This window comes from Scyliorhinus torazame, chromosome 15 (genome assembly GCF_047496885.1).
Source record: "Scyliorhinus torazame isolate Kashiwa2021f chromosome 15, sScyTor2.1, whole genome shotgun sequence".
Classification (NCBI taxonomy): Eukaryota; Metazoa; Chordata; class Chondrichthyes; order Carcharhiniformes; family Scyliorhinidae; genus Scyliorhinus; species Scyliorhinus torazame.
Genome location: NC_092721.1, coordinates 186,230,931 through 186,250,552, shown reverse-complemented (window position 1 = coordinate 186,250,552; position 19,622 = coordinate 186,230,931). Strand labels below are relative to the sequence as shown.

Below are 19,622 nucleotides of genomic sequence, written 5' to 3'. Positions count from 1 at the left end.
AGCCCCTGTCGCCCAGCAACCAGCCCCTCAGCCGGAGATGGCGTCCCTCGTACATGCCGGGGATGTATGACCGCGACAACACGTATGAATCGTGTACACTGCCCGGGTAATGGGCGCAGACGTGCAGGATCATCATGCGGTGGTCACAGACCACCTGTATGTTCATCGAAAAGGTCCCCTTCCTATTGGTGAACATGGCCCTGTTATCTGCAGGTGGCCGCACGGCGACGTGCATCCCATCAATCGCGCCCTGGACCATGGGGAACCCCGCCACGGCAGAGAAGCCCACGGCCTGGGCATCTTGGCTGGCCCGGTCCACAGGGAAGCGGATGTAGCGGTGCGCCATGGCATATAGGGCGTCTGTCACTGCCTGGATGCACCGGTGCACCGATGTCTGCGATATGCCGGACAGGTCCCCACTCAGTGCCTGGAATGACCCCGTTGCATAAACGTTCAGGGCCACCGTAACCTTGATAGACACGGGGAGAGAGTGTCCCCCGCCAGTGCCACGCGGTGACAGGTGTGCCAGCAGGTGGCAGATGTGTGCCACGGTTTCCCGGCTCATCCGGAGTCTCCTCCTGCATTCCCGGTCCATGAGGTCCTGGTATGACAGCCGGGGCCGGTACACATGGGGCGCCCTCGGGTGCCTCCGTTGCCGTGGGGCCGCGACGTCCTCCTCCCCCTCCTCGTCCTGTCGGTCAGGTGTCCCTCCAGCCTGGGCGGCTGCCGCCTGCCCCTCTGCGGCAGCCTGCGCCACCTCTCTGGCACGCTCCTCCTCCTCCTCCTCCTCATCCAGGGCAACATGGACATGAGCGGCTGCCACCACGGCGGCCAACATCGCTGGATGATCTGAAAACATGACGGCCTGGTGGGGGGAGGGGAACGACGACATGTCATCATTGCCCATATCCCCTCCTCTCCCCAGTCAGGTGGCATGGACCGCATGGGTCCAACTGTTGGAGGCTGGCACCTGGCCAGGTGGACCAACTCACTTGCCCCCCGATCCCCCTCCCCGGCACGGACCCCCCCCCAACCTCCACCCCAGCACGGACCCCCCCCCAACCTCCACCCCAGCACGGACCCCCCCCCAACCTCCACCCCGGCACGGACCCCCCCAACCTCCACCCCAGCACGGACCCCCCCCCAACCTCCACCCCGGCACGGACCCCCCCCCCAACCTCCACCCCGGCACGGCACGGACCCCCCCCCACAACCTCCACCCCAGCACGGACCCCCCCCCCCCCAACCTCCACCCCAGCACGGACCCCCCCCCCAACCCCCAACCTCCACCCCGGCACGGACCCCCCTCCCAACCTCCACCCCGGCACAGACCCCCTCCCGGCACTCCCCCGGAGCCCAGCCTACTCTAACCACCCCCTCGCCCCCCGCCGCACACACACACACACACAACCCGAGACACACCTCTCCTCACACAATCAGACTGCGGCCACGCCATTTCCTGCCCAGAGCCAACCCCCCAGGCCGTCACTCACCTCCACGCTGGTCGGCGTGAACCTGGAGCACCGGGTCACGCCGATGAAAAGGAGGTTTGATTCACGTCGACGTGAACGGTCATCACGTCGACGGGACTTCGGCCCATCCGGAAGGGAGAATATCGGCAGGCCGAAAATCGGCTGCCTTGCGCAGACCCGTGACATTCTCCGCGGCAGCGGCGCCATTAACGCCCTGCCGACTTTTCTCCCTTCGGAGACTTCGGCGGGGGCAGGGGCGGGATTCACGGCGGCCAACGGCCATTCTCCGACCCTCTGGGGGGTCGGAGAATGACGCCCCAGGTCCGTGAGATCCTGGTACGACAGCCGGGGCCGGTATACATGGGGCGTCCTCGGTTGCGTCTGTTGCCGTGGGGCCGCGACGTCCTCCTCCCCCTCCTCGTCCTGTCGGGCGGGTGTCCCTCCAGCCTGGTCAGCTGCCGCCTGCCCCTCTGCGGCAGCCTGCGCCGCCTCTCTGGCACGCTCCTCCTCCTCCTCCTCATCCAGGGCAACTAGCGGCTGCCGCCACGGCGGCCAACATCGCTGGATGATCGGAAACATGACGGCCTGTGGGTGGGGGGGGGGGGGGAGGGGGGGGAACGACGACATGTCATCATTGCCCATACCCCCTCCTCCCCCCAGCCAGGTGGCATGGACCGCATGGGTCCGACTGGTGGAGGCTGGCACCTGGCCAGGTGGACCAACTCACTTGCCCTCGCATCGCCCCTCCCCGGCACGCACCTCCCCATCCCCCTCCCCGGCACGGATCCCCACACCCCCGTCCCCCTCCCCGGCACGCACCTCCCCGTCCCCCTCCCCGGCACGGTCCCCCCCGTACCCCTCCCCGGCACGCACCTCCCCGGCACGGACCCCCACACCCCCGTCCCTCTCCCCGGCATGCACCTCCCCGTCCCCCTCCCCGGCACGGCCCCCCCGTCCCCCTCCCCGGCATGGACCCCCCCCTCCGTCCCCCTCCCCGGCACGCACCTCCCCGTCCCCCTCCCCGGCACGGACCCCGTCCCCGTCCCCCTCCCCGGCGCGCACCTCCCCTGCCCCCTCCCCGGCACGGACCCCCCCCCCCCACCGTCCCCCTCCCCAGCACGGACCCGTCCCCCCCCCCCGTCCCCCCCCCCGTCCCCCTCCCCGGCACGCACGCAACTCCCCGCCCCCCGTCCCCCTCCCCGGCACGCACGCAACTCCCCGCCCCCCGTCCCCCTCCCCGGCACGCACGCACCTCCCCGCCCCCTCCCCGGCACGCACCTCCCCGTCCCCCTCGCCGGCAAGGAGCCCCCCCCCGGCATGGACCCCCCGTCCCCCTCCACGGCACGCACCTCCCCGTCCCCCTCCCCGGCACGCTCCTCCCCGGCATGGACCACACCCCCCCCCGTCCCCCCCGTCCCCCTCCCCGGCACGGACCGCCCCCCCCCCCCCCTCCCCCCGTCCTCCTCCCCGGCATGGGCCTCCCCATCCTCCTCCCCGGCACGCACCTCCCCGTCCCTCTCCCCGGCACGGACCCCCCCCCTCCCCATCCCCCCCCCCCCCGACCCCCTCCCCGGCACGCACCTCCCCGTCCCCCTCCCTGGCACGGCCCCACCCTCCCGGCCACCTCCCCGGCACGGACCCCACCCGCCGTTCCCCTCCCCGGCACGGACTCCCCGTCCCCCTCCCCGGCAGTCATCCTCACGTCCCCGGCACTCATCCCCCCTCCCGGCACTCCCCCTGAGCCCACCCCACTCTAACCCCCCCCCCTCGCGCCGCGCACACACACACGCACAACCCTACACACACCTCTCCTCCACACATACAGACTGCGGCCACGCCATCACCTCTCCAGCGGCCAACCCCCCAGGCCGTCGCCCACCTCCACGCTGGTTGGCGTCAACCTTGAGCACTGGTTGACGCCGATTGAAAGGTGTTTTGATGTACGCCAACGTGACCATGGGTTCGGCCCATCCGGACGGGGGGTCGGAGAATCACGCCCCTGATTTTTTTTTAAAAACATGGAAATACTTAATACCGATGTTTCTACCCAAGAGAGAGAAGGGGAAATTAGTAATAAGACATCTGGCGGGATTGATAACTTAATTCTTACTTATTTCTTACTGAAAGCCCAAACTGAAAGGTAATCGATTGGTAGGGCGCTATTTGAACATCTCTAACGACTGTCAGGTTTCACGACAAGTTGACTGGTTTACAAACAACCAGGCATAAATGTGAAAAGCATTTGACAACTGATTCCCCAACTGAACCCATCTACCAAAGAAAAATGCATGGACTGATCTGTTTGGGCTATCATGGGTGGGTGAGCTGTCTGGTATCTGCAGCACCCGACTGGCTGTTTGGCTCCTGAATCTGAACTATATTTCACCAGCCCTGTCCCCTTTAAGTTCCTGTTCTCAATTCTTTAAATAGCCAGAACCCGCAGTTAGTTTGAGGTTCACTTCTGGAAACTTCTGCAGCTTGGCAGTTGGCCAGCTTATTGAGGAAAGACTTTTTGACTGTGCCAGACAAACTTTGAGTCCAGTTCCTGTCCTCACTTCACCCTGCTGAGTGTATTCGGGCGTCTAAACAAAGCCCCAAAAGCGAGCCATCTGCTACAACTGCAGAAGCAGTACAAGCTTACCACAACCACCAATGTCGGCTTGTTGGGTCAATCATTCTCCCAAATGTTTAAGCAAAGAGCAGTAAATTAGTAAATTAGTAAATTAAGCAAAATGAAATGAAAATTGCTTATTGTCACAAGTAGGCTTCAAATGAAGTTACTGTGAAAAGCCCCTAGTTGCCACATTCCGGCGCGTGTTCGGGGAGGCTGTTACGGGAATTGAACCGTGCAGCTGGCCTGCCTTGGTCTGCAATTGATGCTAAATAGCTAAATATAGTTCACCGGCACTAATGTGAGATTTTTATAAATACTCACTGATCTCCTATGGTGTTTTCATAGAATCAACAGTGCAGAAGGAGGCCATTTGGTCCATCAGGTCTGCACCAGCTCTTGGAAAGAGCACCCTACGCAACCCACACCTCCACCCTATCCCCATAACCCAGTAACCCCACCCAACACTAAGGGCAATTTTGGACACTAAGGGCAATTTATCATGGCCAATCCACCTAACCTGCACATCTTTGGACTGTGGGAGGAAACCGGAGCACCCGGAGGAAACCCACACACACACGGGGAGGATGTGCAGACTCCGCACAGACAGTGACCCAAGCCGGAGTCGAACCTGGGACCCTGGAGCTGTGAAGCAATTGTGCTAACCACTATGCTACCGTGCTGCCTACCGTGTTGTTCTGAGCAATGCAAAGTTCAGTTCTGATATTTGGCTGCCAAGGTGCTGCTGTTTTTAAATTGGCCTGTCCCTTTAAGGCCACTGCCCTAATGCGAGGCAAACCTGTTTGTTCATAAAGTCAACTAGAAAGGAGCTGTGCTTGACTGTAACTGTTCATCATCATGTCAGAAGAGGCCAGCACGAAATACCTGGTTTTCTCTGTTCAAACCATATTTTGTATCTGTATTACGATCCCGGACCAGATCCCAATGTTTGCTAGGATAGCAGTCAGAAACCCCAATATTTATTTTAATTTGTACAACTGGGGAAAATAATATTTTGCTCCAGGAGTGATTCCACACAAAAATAGGGATGTGGGTTATTGAAATGAATCTTATTATTACCACTGTGTTAAACTAACATTCACATCACAAAGAAAGCTTACAATTACCAGTTAAACAATGCTTAGAAACAAACTGAAAACCTTCGCAGCCCCATTTTGCTTAATTTACTAGTTCCTGCTCTTTGCAAGCTTAGACATTTAGAAGAATGATTGACCCAACAAATCAACATTGCTGGTTGTGGCACGCTTGTACTGCTTTAACCCCTAACTGCTGTCTTCCATATCTCCAATCAAGCAAAACCCATCACAGGTCAAAATCCACTTGTAAATACAGTTAGCAAACACAGGAATACTTGATGTATAGAGATGGCTTAGAGAGAAAGAGAGAGATCCTTCAGGAAACAGCCTATAGATTTTTTTCTGTGTCAAACCATTGTTTAACTTGGGTAAGGGTCCTTACTGTTGATTTCTTTGTTCCCCCTTTCTATATTTTTTTGACCCATGGATGCTTAATGGACATGTATCTTTAAGTCAAGCAGCAGAGAGAATGAGAAATTCAAAAAGTTGTGACATAGCATATGGTGCTAGTTTGATGCTCGTACTCAGTCCCCACAGCACCTGGAAGATGGGGTGAGACTTGGTTCGATTGGTTGGCTTGGTGGCCAATGAATTGGCCAAAACGCCTCATACTACCCGGTAACAGCTGGTGGTTGGATCTCTCCTGCGTTGGATGATTTCCAGAGACCTAAGGAAAGCAGAGTTGAGGCCTGGGCACACAGAGACAAGCACCTTCTCTCTCTCTGTCTCTTCCCATAACAGCCTCCCCGAACAGGCGCCGGTATGTGACGACTAGGGGCTTTTCACAGTAACTTCATTTGAAGCCTACTTGTGACAATAAGCGATTTTCATTTCATTTCTCTTCCTCCCCCTCATGTTTTCTCCAGAAAAGCTGTATGCTGTACACAGAATCTGCAGATCTGCATGAATCTACAGTGAAAACCTCGAACTGAAAGCCTGGATTGAAGCAAGGTGTGCTAGAAACAACCATCTGAAACAAAGACTCTTATCTTTTACTTCCACTACCATTTTTTTCACCCCTCTCCTTCCCTCTGTGTTTGTCTGTCTTGTGTGTTTATGTAGAGGGTGGGACGAGTTTAAGTAGGGGGGTTAAGAATTAGATAATAGTTAACCTGTTGTATTCGGTGCATATTTTATTATAATAAGAAGTCTTACAACACCAGGTTAATGTCCAACAGGCTTGTTTCGAATTACTAGCTTTCGGAGCACAGCTCCTTCCTCAGGTGAATCACCTGAGTCACCTGAGGAAGGAGCAGTGCTCCGAAAGCTAGTGATTTGAAACAAACCTGTTGGACTTTAACCTGGTGTTGTAAGACTTCTTACTGTGCTCACCCCAGTCCAACGCCAGCATCTCCACACGTGTATTTTATTATGATGTGGAGATGCCGGCGTTGGACTGGAGTGAGCACAGTACGAAGTCTTACAACACCAGGTTAAAGTCCAACAGGTTTGTTTCGATGTCACTAGCTTTCAGGGCGCTGCTCCTTCCTCAGGTGAATGAAGAGGTATGTTCCAGAAACACATATATAGCCAAATTCAAAGATGCCAAACAATGCTTGGAATGCGACCATTAGCAGGTGATTAAATCTTTACAGATCCAGAGATGGGGTAACCCAGGTTAAAGAGGTGTGAATTGTGTCAAGCCAGGACAGTTGGTAGGATTTTGCAGGCCAGATGGTGGGGGATGAATGTAATGCGACATGAATCCCAGGTCCCGGTTCAGGCCGCACTCATGTGTGCGGAACTTGGCTATAAGTTTCTGCTTGGCGATTCTGCGTTGTCGCGCGTCCGTTCATGAACGGACATCGCGCAACAACCACCAGGCAGGAATGTTCCCTTCCAGTCGGGGAACACTTCAGCAGTCAAGGGCATTCAGCCTCTGATCTCCGGGTAAGCGTTCTCCAAGGCGGCCTTCAGGACGCGCGACAACGCAGAATCGCCGAGCAGAAGCTTATAGCCAAGTTCCGCACACATGAGTGCGGCCTCAACCGGGACCTGGGATTCATGTCGCATTACATTCATCCCCCACCATCTGGCCTGCGAAATCCTACCAACTGTCCTGGCTTGACACAATTCACACCTCTTTAACCTGAGGTTACCCCATCTCTGGATCTGTAAAGATTTAATCACCTGCTAATGCTCGCATTCCAAGCATTATCTGGCATCTTTGAATCTGTCTATATATATGTTTCTGGAACATACCTCTTCATTCACCTGAGGAAGGAGCAGTGCTCCGAAAGCTAGTGACATCAAAACAAACCTGTTGGACTTTAACCTGGTGTTGTAAGACTTTGTACTGTATTTTATTATAGTTAGTTATAAACTTAATTGTGTTTAAATTTACAAACTTGGTGATTATAGTTATTGGGCAGCTAAGGACCAAAGGCTTTGAGTGTTTTTCTACGAAATATTCATTAATTTCAATTGTGCTGTGACTCCATGTCAAGTGGAGCTGGAATTGACCGCACTCTAGCCCAGGGGGTCGTAACATTTGACAATTCTTTCCTGAAGCTGCTGTCCAGTACACAGCCAAATCCAAACTGACTGACTCAAAACCTGACTGTTTCAGCCCTTGGCAGCTCCCATTAGTTACATCACCCTTATCCCATTCAAATCCCATGACCTTATACTTAATGATGTGGAGATGCCGGCGTTGGACTGGGGTGAGCACAGTACGAAGTCTTACAACACCAGGTTAAAGTCCAACAGGTTTGTTTTGATGTCACTAGCTTTCAGAGCGCTGCTCCTTCCTCAGGTGAATGAAGAGGTCTGTTCCAGAAACACATATATAGACAAATTCAAAGATGCCAAACAATGCTAGGAATGCGAGCATTAGCAGGTGATTAAATCTTTACAGATCCAGAGATGGGGTAACCCCAGGTTAAAGAGGTGTGAATTGTATCAAGCCAGGACAGTTGGTAGGATTTTGCAGGCCAGATAGTGGGGGATGAATGTAATGCGACATGAATCCCAGGTCCCGGTTGAGGCCGCACTCATGTGTGCGGAACTTGGCTATAAGTTTCTGCTCGGCGATTCTGCGTTGTCTTATACTTATACTTAAGTTGAAACACTTTTTTATAAAATTCATTTACAGGATGTGAGCATTGCTGGTTAGGCCAGCATTTATTGTCCACCCCTAGTTGCCCTTCAGAAGGTGGTGATGTGCTGTCTTCTTGGACGGTTGCAATACCTGTAGTGTAGGGAGGGAGTTCCAGGATGTTCCCCAGCGACAGTGAAGGAGCGGCAATATATTTCCAAGTGAGGGTGGTGAGTGACTTGGAGAAGAACCTCCAGGTAATGTGATTCCCAGGTATCTGCTGCTCTTGTCCTTCTAGATGGTAGTGGCCATGGGTTTGGAAGATGCTGTCTAAGGAACCTTGGTGAGTACCTGCAGTGCATCCTGTAGATGATACACAAGGCTGCCACTGTTCGTTGGTGGTGGAGGGTTTGAATGTTTGTGGTAGGAGGAGCAATCAAGTGGGCTGCTTTGTCCTGGAGGGAGTCAAGCTTCTTGAGTGTTGTTGGAGTTGCACTCATCCAGGCAAGTATTTAAATATTCCATTACACCCCTGACGTGTGCCTTGTAGATGGTGGACAGACTTTGAGGGGTCAGGAGGTGCTGTTACTCGCCATAGGATTCCTAGCCTTTGACCTGCCCTGGTAGCCACAGTATTGATGTGGCTAATCCAGTTCAGTTTCTGATCGATGGTGACCCCCAGGATGTTGATTGTGGGGAATTCATTGATGGTAATGCCCTTGAATGTCAAGAGGCGATGGTTAGATCTTCTTTTGTAGGATCTAACACATTGCCTGTCACTTGTGTGGCGCGAATATAACTTGCCACTTGTCAGCCCAAGCCTGGATATTGTCCAGGTCTTGCTGCATTTGGACATGGACTGCTTCATTATCTGAAGAGTCTCAGATGGTGCTGAACATTGTGCAGCCATCTGAGAACATTCCCACTTCTGACCTTATGATGGAAGGCAGGTCGTTGATGAAGCAGCTGAAGATGGTTGGGCTACCCTGAGGAACCCCTGCAGTGATGTCTCGGAGTTCAGATGGGCGCAATTCAGCGGTCAAATTTTAAAATCTTGGGCGGCATGTGGCGCTGTGGTTAGCACTGGGATTGCGGTGCTGAGGACCCGGGTTCGAATCCTGGCCCTGGCTCACTGTCGGTATGGAGTTTGCACATTCTCCCCATGTCTGCGTGAGTTTCAGCCCCACAACCCAAAGATGTGCAGGTTAGGTGGATTGCCCAGGCTAAATTGCCCCTTGATTGGAAACAAAAATAATTGGGTACTCTTAAAAAAAAAATTTTTTTTAAATAAAACATTTTAAAATCTGCTTTTGGGAGTGTCTGGCAGGGTGTTTCTCGGTGCTGTGGCAGTGAGAAACACCCCGCTTTTCAACAGCACTTTGTCAGTTTTTTTTGGCATAGGGGCGTTTCTTGCCGCTGAGGCCACACTTTAGTTGATTTCTCACTGCCGAGCAGATTTCGCCGGCAAGAATGGCTCCTCGCAGATCAGGGCACCATTTTGACCGACCTTCCCCCCCTTTATTGACCCACCCCCCGCTTCAACCCCCCAACCTTGTCGAGGCCCCAGGGTCTCCTCCTCCAAAGGGCAAGCCCCCCCAAGGTGTGTCACGCTGGTTCACATTTGTGTGAACCAATACTAAACGGTGCCCTGGCTAAGGTCTCACAGGGCACCGGGTGAATCCGGCGCTCAGTATTTAAATTAGCTTAATTGCTCATTTAAATATGCAGCTCTGGATCTCGCCCAGCGAGGGTGAGATCCAAATCGTGCTGGGTAGAGCGAGTCGGGTGATTCGCAATCGGCCTGGGCGGAGCCCAATTTGGGACTCTCGTGCAATTCGTCCATTGCCCCCAGATCTGCACGGGACGCAACAGGGTCACTGAATCATACCCAATGTCTCTAATTATCTACTCCTCAGAAATCATCACAGAAATCCATTAGGCTTGTCTTTTTACGCATAAGCATGGTTTGAAATAAGATTATCTCATTTTTATGATGCCTTAATTACACCTTCTGTAGCCAGAGTGTCTGCCTGACTTTTAAACCAGGATTTTTACAAACATTACTGCAGTGTATATATATATGTATATATATATATACACACACTACCCAGCCCTTTAACCATTATTGCACCAGATACATATAACAGAATATATATCTCAAATTCCTACATTCATAACATCTGTGACAAGAATGTCATTCTGAAGCTTGGATTTGGAGTATTATGTACTTGCAAGATTCAAGTCTTTTTCATTGGCACATGTGGTAAGTACTAGTGAGCTGTTTGCAAATGTTACCACAAAAGGACTGAAATTAACAAAAGTTTATTTTCAGAATGTAGGAACAGAGGTTTAGTCCCTCAAGTCTGTTCCATCATTCAATGAGGTGATTGTAATGTTGCTGGGTTGTATGGAAACGAAGACCAAGAATTAACAATGTAAACACTTTATTAAAGCTCTTTATCTGCTCTTACAAGCTTAATGTGTGGCCATGCTGGGGGAGAACTCTCACGCTCCTGACACCTCATTTCCTGTGAACAGGCCGTCATAATATACACATGAATACAATCATCACATATCTGGGACTTAACTTCATGTATCCACCCTTGTCCCATATCCCTTGGTACCTTTGGTTAACAATACCCTGTATTAATTTTGTGTCCATGCATGGAATTCCAAAAGTTTGCTTTCTGGTGAACAGGCTAGCTGGCTATGCATCTCATTGGGATCTTGCTGTGTTATGTTGGCTGCGCCCTTGGCCTGCATGACAATGGTTAGGCATAAAAATCTACAACGTGATCTACAAAGAGCTTTCTTCCTGTTAATATCAGTCGACCTCAGAGTCTGGTGTAAACATCCTGCAACAGTGTTGAGAAGCTGCCAAGTGCACTTGTGGCCAACTTTTGTTTCAACTTTAAATTAATATGAAAATTCCACCCGTGATTGCAGTCAGGTGGCTGTACATAAAACAAAGCCCCAAGAGAGAGACATCTGCCGCAATTGTGGAGACAGTAAAAGCTGGCAATGGCTGGGACCTGAACATTCAAGGGTACATGATATTTTGGAAGGACAGGACGCTAAGAAAAGTTGCAGGGGTAGCTCTGTTAGTTAAGGGTGACATTAACACATTAGAGAGAGGGAGTTAGTTCAAAAGATCAAGATGTGGAATCAGTTTGGATAGAGGCAAGAAATAATAACAATAGGCTGTCACTTGTGGGAGTGGTTTATAGACCCCCTAACAGTAACCAGACTGTGGGATGGGGTATACAGGAAGAAAAAATAGGGGTTTGTGACAAAGATATAGTGTTAATCATGGATGATTTTAATCTGAATATCAATTGGACAAATCAGATTGGCAAGGGAAGCCTGGAAGATAGATTCATAGAGTGCTTTCTGGATGGTTTCTTAGAGTAGTACATGCTGCAGCCAATCAGAGAACAGGCTATTCTGGATCTCCTAATGAGCAACAACAGGATAATTAATGTCTTCACAATAAAGGTGCCCCTAGATTCAGTGATCATATGATTAAACTTCACATTCAGTTTGAGGGAGAGAAGAGTCGGTCTAAGATTAGTGTTTTAAAATTAAATAAGGGCAATTATGAGGGTATTAAAAGAGCTAACTAAAGTGAACTGGAAAATCAAGTTAAGAAATAGGTCAATAGAGATACAGTGGCAGAAATTGAAAGAGGTATTTTGTAACACTTAACAAAAATTTCAGAGTGAGTTTCAGCAAAGCCTTTGACAAGGTCCCACATGGGAGACTTATACTGAAGGAAAATGCACATGGGATACAGGGTAATTCGATAAGGTGGATTCAAAATTGGCTTAGTTGTAGGAGTCAGAGGGTGATGACAGACGGCTGCTTTAGTGACTGGAAGTCAGTGTCCAGTGGGGTACCTCTGGGATAGGTGCTGGGTCCCCTATTATTCATCATTTATATAATGATGAATACGAGATTGAAAATTTGTGCTTAATATTTTACCTGCTCACTCCTTTTCCTTTTCTTTTCGCTTTATTTTAGTCAAGGTAACCTTGTGTCTTTGGTTGCTTTGCACTCGGGCAACTTTTATTTTGTTTTCATTTTGATCTGTTCAGTTCCATCTCGACATTGATGACTATGTGGGGGATAAGGTCGGTAAGTTTGCAGATGACACAAGGATTGATCACGTGGTTAAAAGTGAGGTTGAGTGTCTTGGGTTACAGCAAGGTATAGATGGGATGCTAAAATGGGCAGATAAGTGGCAGATGGATTTTAACCCTGTAAGGTGTGAGGTGATGCACTTTGGAAGGAATAAGAAGGATACATTTTACAAGGAATTATTCAATGACCGGCATGACACTAGGAAGTTCTGAGGAACAAAGGAACCTTGGCATGTTTGCCCATAGATCTCTGAAGGCAGAAGGGCCACGTTAATAGGGTGGTGAAAAAGGCATACGGGACACTGGATAAAAGCAAATTATTGCAGATGCTGGAATCGGAAACCAAAGAGAAAATGCTGGAAAATCTCAGCAGGTCTGCCAGCATCTGTAGGGAGAGAACAGAGCTAACGTTTCGAGTCCAGATGATCCTTTGTCAAAGCGTCATATGGTACACTTCCCTTTATCAATTGAGGCATAGGTAACATTCGCAGGGAGGTCATTTTGGAGTTCTATAGAACTTTGTTGAGGCCACAGTTGGCGTACTGTGTGCAGTTCTGGTCACCACATTATAGGAATTATATAATTGCACTGGAGGGGGTGCAGGGGAGATTCACCAGGATGTTGCCTGGGTTGGAATATTTAAGTTAGAAAGTGAGGTTGAATAGGCTTGGGTTGTTTTCATTGGAGCAGAGAAGACTGAGGGGCGACCTGATCGAGGCGTACAAGATTATAAGGGGCATGGACAGGATGGATAGGGAGCAGCTGCTCCCTTTAATTGAAGGGTAAGTCATGAGGAGACACAAAGTCAAGGTGAGGGGCAGGAGGTTTCGGGGGGATTTTAGGAGGAAAAACGTTTTTACCCAGAGGGTGGTGATGGTCTGGAATGCACTGCCTGGGAGGGTGGCGGAGGCAGATTGCGCCACATCCTCTAAAAAGTACCTGGATGAGTACGGGCAGCACAGTAGCATTGTGGATAGCACAATTGCTTCACAGCTCCAGGGTCCCAGGTTTGATTCCTGCCTTGGGTCACTGTCTGTGCGGAGTCTGCACATTCTCCCCAAGGCCGGCTCAACCACACGACAAACGCTCCAAGATCCAGATATCACCTGGATCACAGCTGTCAAAGCTCTGAAGTGTACTGCCTGCATAGTATTGGGAAAGCCTGGATTGGATTAAACAGGATAAAAAACAGAGACTACCCAGGAGGCCTTGTTCATAGTGGATGGGGACTTCAACCAGGCCTAAATTCTACCAACACATCTCCTGCCGCAAAAGGGCCCCCACCTCCCCTGCTATACAAACATGAAGGTCACCCAACCTGGTGCCCCTGCCATACCAAGCAGAAACTTAGTGGGAGAATCTAGTTCAGATGCTGGTGGGTATCCTCCGGGTGCTCCGGTTTCCTCCCACAGTCCAAAGGTGTGCAGGTTAGATGGGGTTATGGGATTATGCGGAGAGGGTGGGGCTGTGAGCCTAGGTAGGGTGCTTTTCAGAGGGTGGGTTCAGACTCTCAATCGGTCGAATGACCACCTTCTGCACTGTAAGGATTCTATGAACTGCTTTGATTAAATAGGCTGTATTCCTTACCTGAGCAGACCAATTTCCAGAAGTTTCAGAAATCCGGTAAGTATGAACAAATGTTTTATTTCTGGAGATGAAACAAAAACGTTTTTTAAGGAACCAATCGGTAACAGCTTTAAAACCGATGTCCAATCCAAAATATGATGTAGGAGCAGTGCTCCGAAAGCTAGTGATTTAAAACAAACCTGTTGGATTTTAACCTGGTGTTGTAAGACTTCTTACTGTGCATGCTTCTTAAACACTTGGGCACACATGGTCAAGGTCATGGTCATGGCTTCTTGTGTATCTTGGGATTTTAATTGTGAAATACCCAGGGGTATGTTAACCTTCATTGATGAAAGTATCAGGATCCTGAGGTGTGCTGAGAATCAGTGATGCCTGAAACAGTATTGTAAAAGTTGTCTAAAGTTAAATTACCGGGCGTGCTATAGTGTGGGGACTAGGTGATTTTCACAGTAACTTTGTTGCAGTGTTAATGTAAACCTACTTGTGACACCAATAAAGATTATTATTATTAATTGTATTCCACACCGCCAGCCCCCTTATCCATGGGGACTCATGGAAAGGGAATTTGTCTCTTTCAGCTGGCAGTGTTGAACTGTTGCGGATTTTACACAGTCCCCATCGTGTTTTTGTGTTTCTCATTTGGAACAATTTGCAAGCTGGTGCTATTGGTCGGAAATTACGATTTTGGCCGGCGCTCTCTCGATATTTAAAAATTGGATCCAGACGTCGTGGGGGTCGCTGTCTGGGTCAGCATTTATTGACCATCCCTAATTGCCCTTTGAGGGGTTATTTAAGAATCGACCACATTGCGGTGGGTCTGGAGCCTCCTGTAGGACAGGTAAGGATGACAATCCCCCCCAAAGGAGATTTGTGAATTGTTCAAGCCAGGCGCCACAGTGTCGACCTGACATTGTGCACCAGTTACTGTGCTGTAGCCTGCAAGAGCAACAGCTCTCCTTCGCTGTAGAGTGTGGTTCACACCTTGCTCTGTCCCCCCTTGGTGCCTGGTCTCAATGTTCACTTCTGAACTCGCTCTTTACTCAGCTCCGCGGCACACTCAGAATAACAGTGAGCAAGCGAGCGATGAAACGCTGCCCACAACTGTGCGCTCGCACGTTCGACCAAACCACATGAAAACATCGACTTCGAAATAGCAAGCGGAATTGGTGAGCAAGTTGTGGAACATGGTAAACTGAGGAGAGGAGGGGGAGGGGGGGGGGGCGCGCAGAAACAAAAGGAAACCACAGCTCAGCTAGCAGCCTTCTCCCGACACATCTTCAAAAGATCCACTCTTCCTATTGATGCAGAGGAAAGGTTTCAGACACCGGATGGATTCAGTCTAGTTCAAGCTGATTTGCACTATTCCAGGGTTAAACCAATTATCAAGTTGATTTATGAATGGGCAGCCTAAACCTCCAATAAACCATAGATGGTGGTGCATTCCTGTTAACTATTGTCCTTTTGTTTATAAAGTGGACAACATATTATTCTCTAATAATTTAGATTTGCTCTTTCAGTTAACCTAACGCCCCAAGAACAACATACTGCATTTGGAATAGCAGGGCAGTCAAATCGGTAAGGCTATTTATTAATTAGTTTATGGGATATGGGGCCAGTTAAGAGGGCCGCACGGCACAGTGGGTTCAGTTCCGGCCTCGGGTGACTGTGTGGAGTTTGCACTTTCTCCCCGTGGGTTTGCTCCGGGTACTCTGTGCTTACTTCCTCAGAATGCACTGTAAGAATTCTATGATTCTAAGAGTCACCCACATTGCTGTAGGTCTGGAGTTACGTGTGGGCCAGACGGTCAAAAATGGCAGATTCCCTTCCCTCAAGGGCACTAGTGAAACCAGATGCTTTTTTAAAATAACTTTGGATGTGGCCAAATTAATCAATTAATTGAAACTTGAAACACCACAAACAGCTATGGTGTGATTTGAACCCATGCCCCCCAGGACATTAACGAGGGCCACTATCCCCAGTGACCATTACCACGCTGCCAACATGGTCTGGGTATATTGCCTCAACGGATAGGTGCCTAGTAGAAGCGATGAGCAGAAGCTGTTACAACCAGGGGGAGTCCTTGCCGATGTCAGTGCAAACAAGTGTAGATATTTCGAAAATAAAGCGACCTTTCAAGAGGGTCGCTTGAAATGCCCCACAGTCAAAGCCCACCTCAACCCTGCATCCAACTCAACCCCTTAATGGAAACATGTTTTAAAGGAACACACCGCGAGCTAAAATGGATTAAACATATTGAATATCTCATCGTGACCGCCCCCCCCCCCCCCGGGCTGTGTTATGTTTCTTAACTCTCGGCTACAGGAAAATGAGTTAAACGCGCAAAAAGCACTTCATGGCTCGAGATCAAAAGGCGCCCTGAATGTTACACCTCAGTGATGAGGTTTTATAGACGACAAAGTGTAAACATTTCCACTGAAAAGCAAGCAATACTTTTAGCCTAATCGCCGCGTTTTATTGCAAACAACACCCCTGGCTGGGAGATTGCAGGGGGCTTTTTCTGTCCATTCGGTAAGGTAGGCGGTGTATTTCTAGCCACGTGCCAGGTTGGCTGAAATGAATTTGTGCAATATTCAATATTCTCCAAATTACAACCCCGGCTGAAGGGGGTTGAGGGAGGGGTGGGGGGGGGGGGGGGTAATTCCCGACTCCGATTTGGAAACGTCTCCTCCCCAGAGCGATTTTGTGTAATTTCTCCTCTCTCAGCAAACGAGGCGTGGGTGCAGAGTGCGGGGAGAAGGGGGTTTCAGTAAACAGCAACTCGCCTTGAAAGTGGCTCCGCCTCCGCCTTTCAAAGGCTCCCGACGCTCTCACACACACACACCACTTTACACCCCTCTGGAGAAAGTTACTGAAATAATATTGCTAATAATAAATAACTTCCTCGCGGGACAAAACCGAAGCGCCGGCTCTCAAATGGTCCGTGTGGATTCACGATTGAACAGTCAGGTTGGAGAGAGCTTGCAAGGTACACGACTCAGACCCCAACATTAACTGGCTGCAGATCTACTGATATGGCCGTAAACGGTTAAAAAAAGGCAAAGTGGATTGTTTAAGATTCACATCTGGGCCGAGACTTGTTTCAAATTATTTTTTTAAAACCTGCCCGAATAAAGGTTCAATGTGTCTGATTTATTTCACAGTCAAAATCAAAGTACAAGAGGATCACATGGAGAATTTCATTCAAGGATTTGGAGGAATTCCCCGAAGATTTCCTAATGTTTTTTTTGGGAGGGGGTTAATTTTCCACTTCCCCCTCAATTTCAGCCCCCCATCTGAAGCATTGTCCATTAAACTTGCTGTAAAGGTATTTAGGATTGAGTTTTAGCGGAAAGACCGCTTCGGCTGTTAAACTGAGCTGTGAAAAGTGCAGTTTCCTTATTTCCATGTTTATCGAATTCTCCCTGGACCTTCTTGTCCCCTCCCTGTGAGCAGTGAGGGTCCCAAAGGCGGGGGAAGCAAAATATTGTTACTTTTTCTGCTAACGCAATTTCCCTGCTGGGCTTCAGCGACCCCCGTGGTCTAATTTCCACCCTCTTTCCCCCGGAGACAGGGGGCATTGTAACACATCGCTGGGAAGCCAGTGCATTCATTGCATTGCGGAGACAACTTGGGAATACTCAAGCGGTGTTTGTTTTGAAGACCTGACGGGTGCGGGGGCTGAATGTTTTGACTCGTCTACATCCAAATGAGAACAATTTAAATATTCGCTGGAAACGTTTTAATCCACCCTGACCCTAATTCTACCCGGGGCGAAAGTGTGGAAACAATTTCGCAGCAACAAAAATATTACATTTGCAACTTTGCGGCTTCTAGCTGCGTTTCAAAATTAGATTTATTGCTAAAGTCCATTTCGTTACTTATTTCCCAAACCGGAGGCCGGCTCCATCCACCTCGTCATTAATGTCACATTTGTGCTTTGCATCAACTCTTCCTTGAGGTGTTGGTAAATTAATGTCAAATTAATATGGCAAAAAAAATCAAATTGGGGCAGGGCGGAAGAATGACCTTTTTGGTTTTTTTTAAAGCGAAACAGATAATTGGTCAAATCTGGTAACGGGTCAGTGAACACTTTCCCAGCGAACGACTAAGAAAAATGTATGATATTTAATTAAGAGTTCAGCGATCACCCGAATATCCACCTCTGACCTGCAGTAATTGTGCAACGACCCAATAGCCCAGTGGTCAAAAATGACATCCGCATATTTTGATTTATCGAGATAGATTGCAAAATCATTGTAATTTACTAAAATATTTATGGCACAGTTGCTTTCTGAATGGGCACCAGTGAGAAATGCAACAATTCAATCTCACAAAGCTCACGGTTGTATCGTTTGGGTGCAGCAGGCGGGAACGACTCGAATTTCGATTAATGTATTGTCCAGCCTGTAAAATAAACTGTAAGCGAGACTGGACAACGAAATGGGTCCCCTTGATGCTCAGATTTAACAGGTTCATGAGCACGGTGCGGACGGGGGGAGGGGGGGGCGTCATTTCATGAGATTGGGAGCGAGTGGCCATTTAGTCAATGGTTTCAGAAATGGATGGTCCTGAGCGCACCCCAGTGAGGCTCGTACACCCCAACCACTGGACTCAGATCCGCAACATATTTGCAAACAAGTAGATGTCCAGTGGCGATCCATTCATCCAGTCTGATCGGGCCAGCCTCAGGTCCACGACTCAAGGAAGTACCTGTCCAACAACTAGGCTCCCGAAGGAGTTTCCTGCATATCTACATTGACCAGGCTTCAACACGTATTCCATTGGCTCTTGGGATTGGGGGGGGGGGGGAATGACAGGCGTAACGCAAATGCATTTTCCTTCCAAGAATGTCCCCTTTATTTTACTCCCTCGTTTCCATTCGTTCCATATTTCGTTCGCAGACATGTGAGTCGAAACTCGAAACGTGGAGTTGATGCCGTCCCAGTTCCACCTGAAACTCCCTACTTGCTGGTGTCGAAGTGGTTGGATTTCTGTAAGACATATTCTTACACTCTCTCCCACCCCCCTCCTCTCCGCTCTCCCTGCTCAGTCTTCATACTCACAGCAGACACAGGCAGTAAGTCCCAGGTACGGTCTCGCTGTCCCGGATCAGGTAGCTGCCGTCTTTGCCTGCCGATGCCAACAAGTCCTCGGTCTCTGCCTGGCTAATTCTCCCGTGGTAGAAAGATAACCTCATGATTTCTATGGAAGGGAGCCTCTGAGAGACAAAAGGGTGCTCTCTCACGCTCTCTCTGCCCTCTCTGTATTTTGTTTCACAGTGTGCAATAGGTTGAGGTTGAGAGGGGGGTGGGGGTGTAGAATTTGGAGGGTTTTCTGGTGTGTGTTGTATGTGCTAACCCGGCCCCGACTTCCTGACTGATAACAGTACCATGTACAGAGAAGTGTAGATAGAGCCACTTCCCCGTTCTCTGCGAGGCAGCATCACTTTTAAAAAAATCTCGCAATCAATTTGAAACATCCGGCTTCTCGACAAAATTCGACAGGAAGCAAGACAGCGATACATTTGCACTTGACTTAACGCATTTCTTTCAAATTGTTTTGTCTTTATACACGTGAAGCCTAACTTCGAAAACCAATGTGTTCGGTGTTCTGCAGATTGGCCGAGTTGGGCTAATATGATTCAGGGAGATTGGTTTGTAGAATCAGCGAACTGATACA

The 19,622-nt window shown here is 49.8% G+C and overlaps 1 protein-coding gene across 1 annotated transcript in view; it reads right to left on the bottom strand.

Moving 5' to 3' along the window:
- LOC140392066 (SH2 domain-containing protein 1A-like) overlaps positions 1-19,191 on the bottom strand; it is a 122,648-nt gene extending 103,457 nt beyond the window's left edge. Inside the window, exons 1-2 of the mRNA XM_072477289.1 lie at positions 19,007-19,191; positions 13,944-14,004 (exon numbers count right to left, since the gene is read on the bottom strand). Of these exons, the coding sequence (XP_072333390.1) occupies positions 13,944-14,004; positions 19,007-19,140 (195 nt within the window). The 5' untranslated portion in view covers positions 19,141-19,191. The remainder of the gene's footprint in view (positions 1-13,943; positions 14,005-19,006) is intronic.
- Between the last annotated feature and the right edge of the window lie 431 nt (positions 19,192-19,622).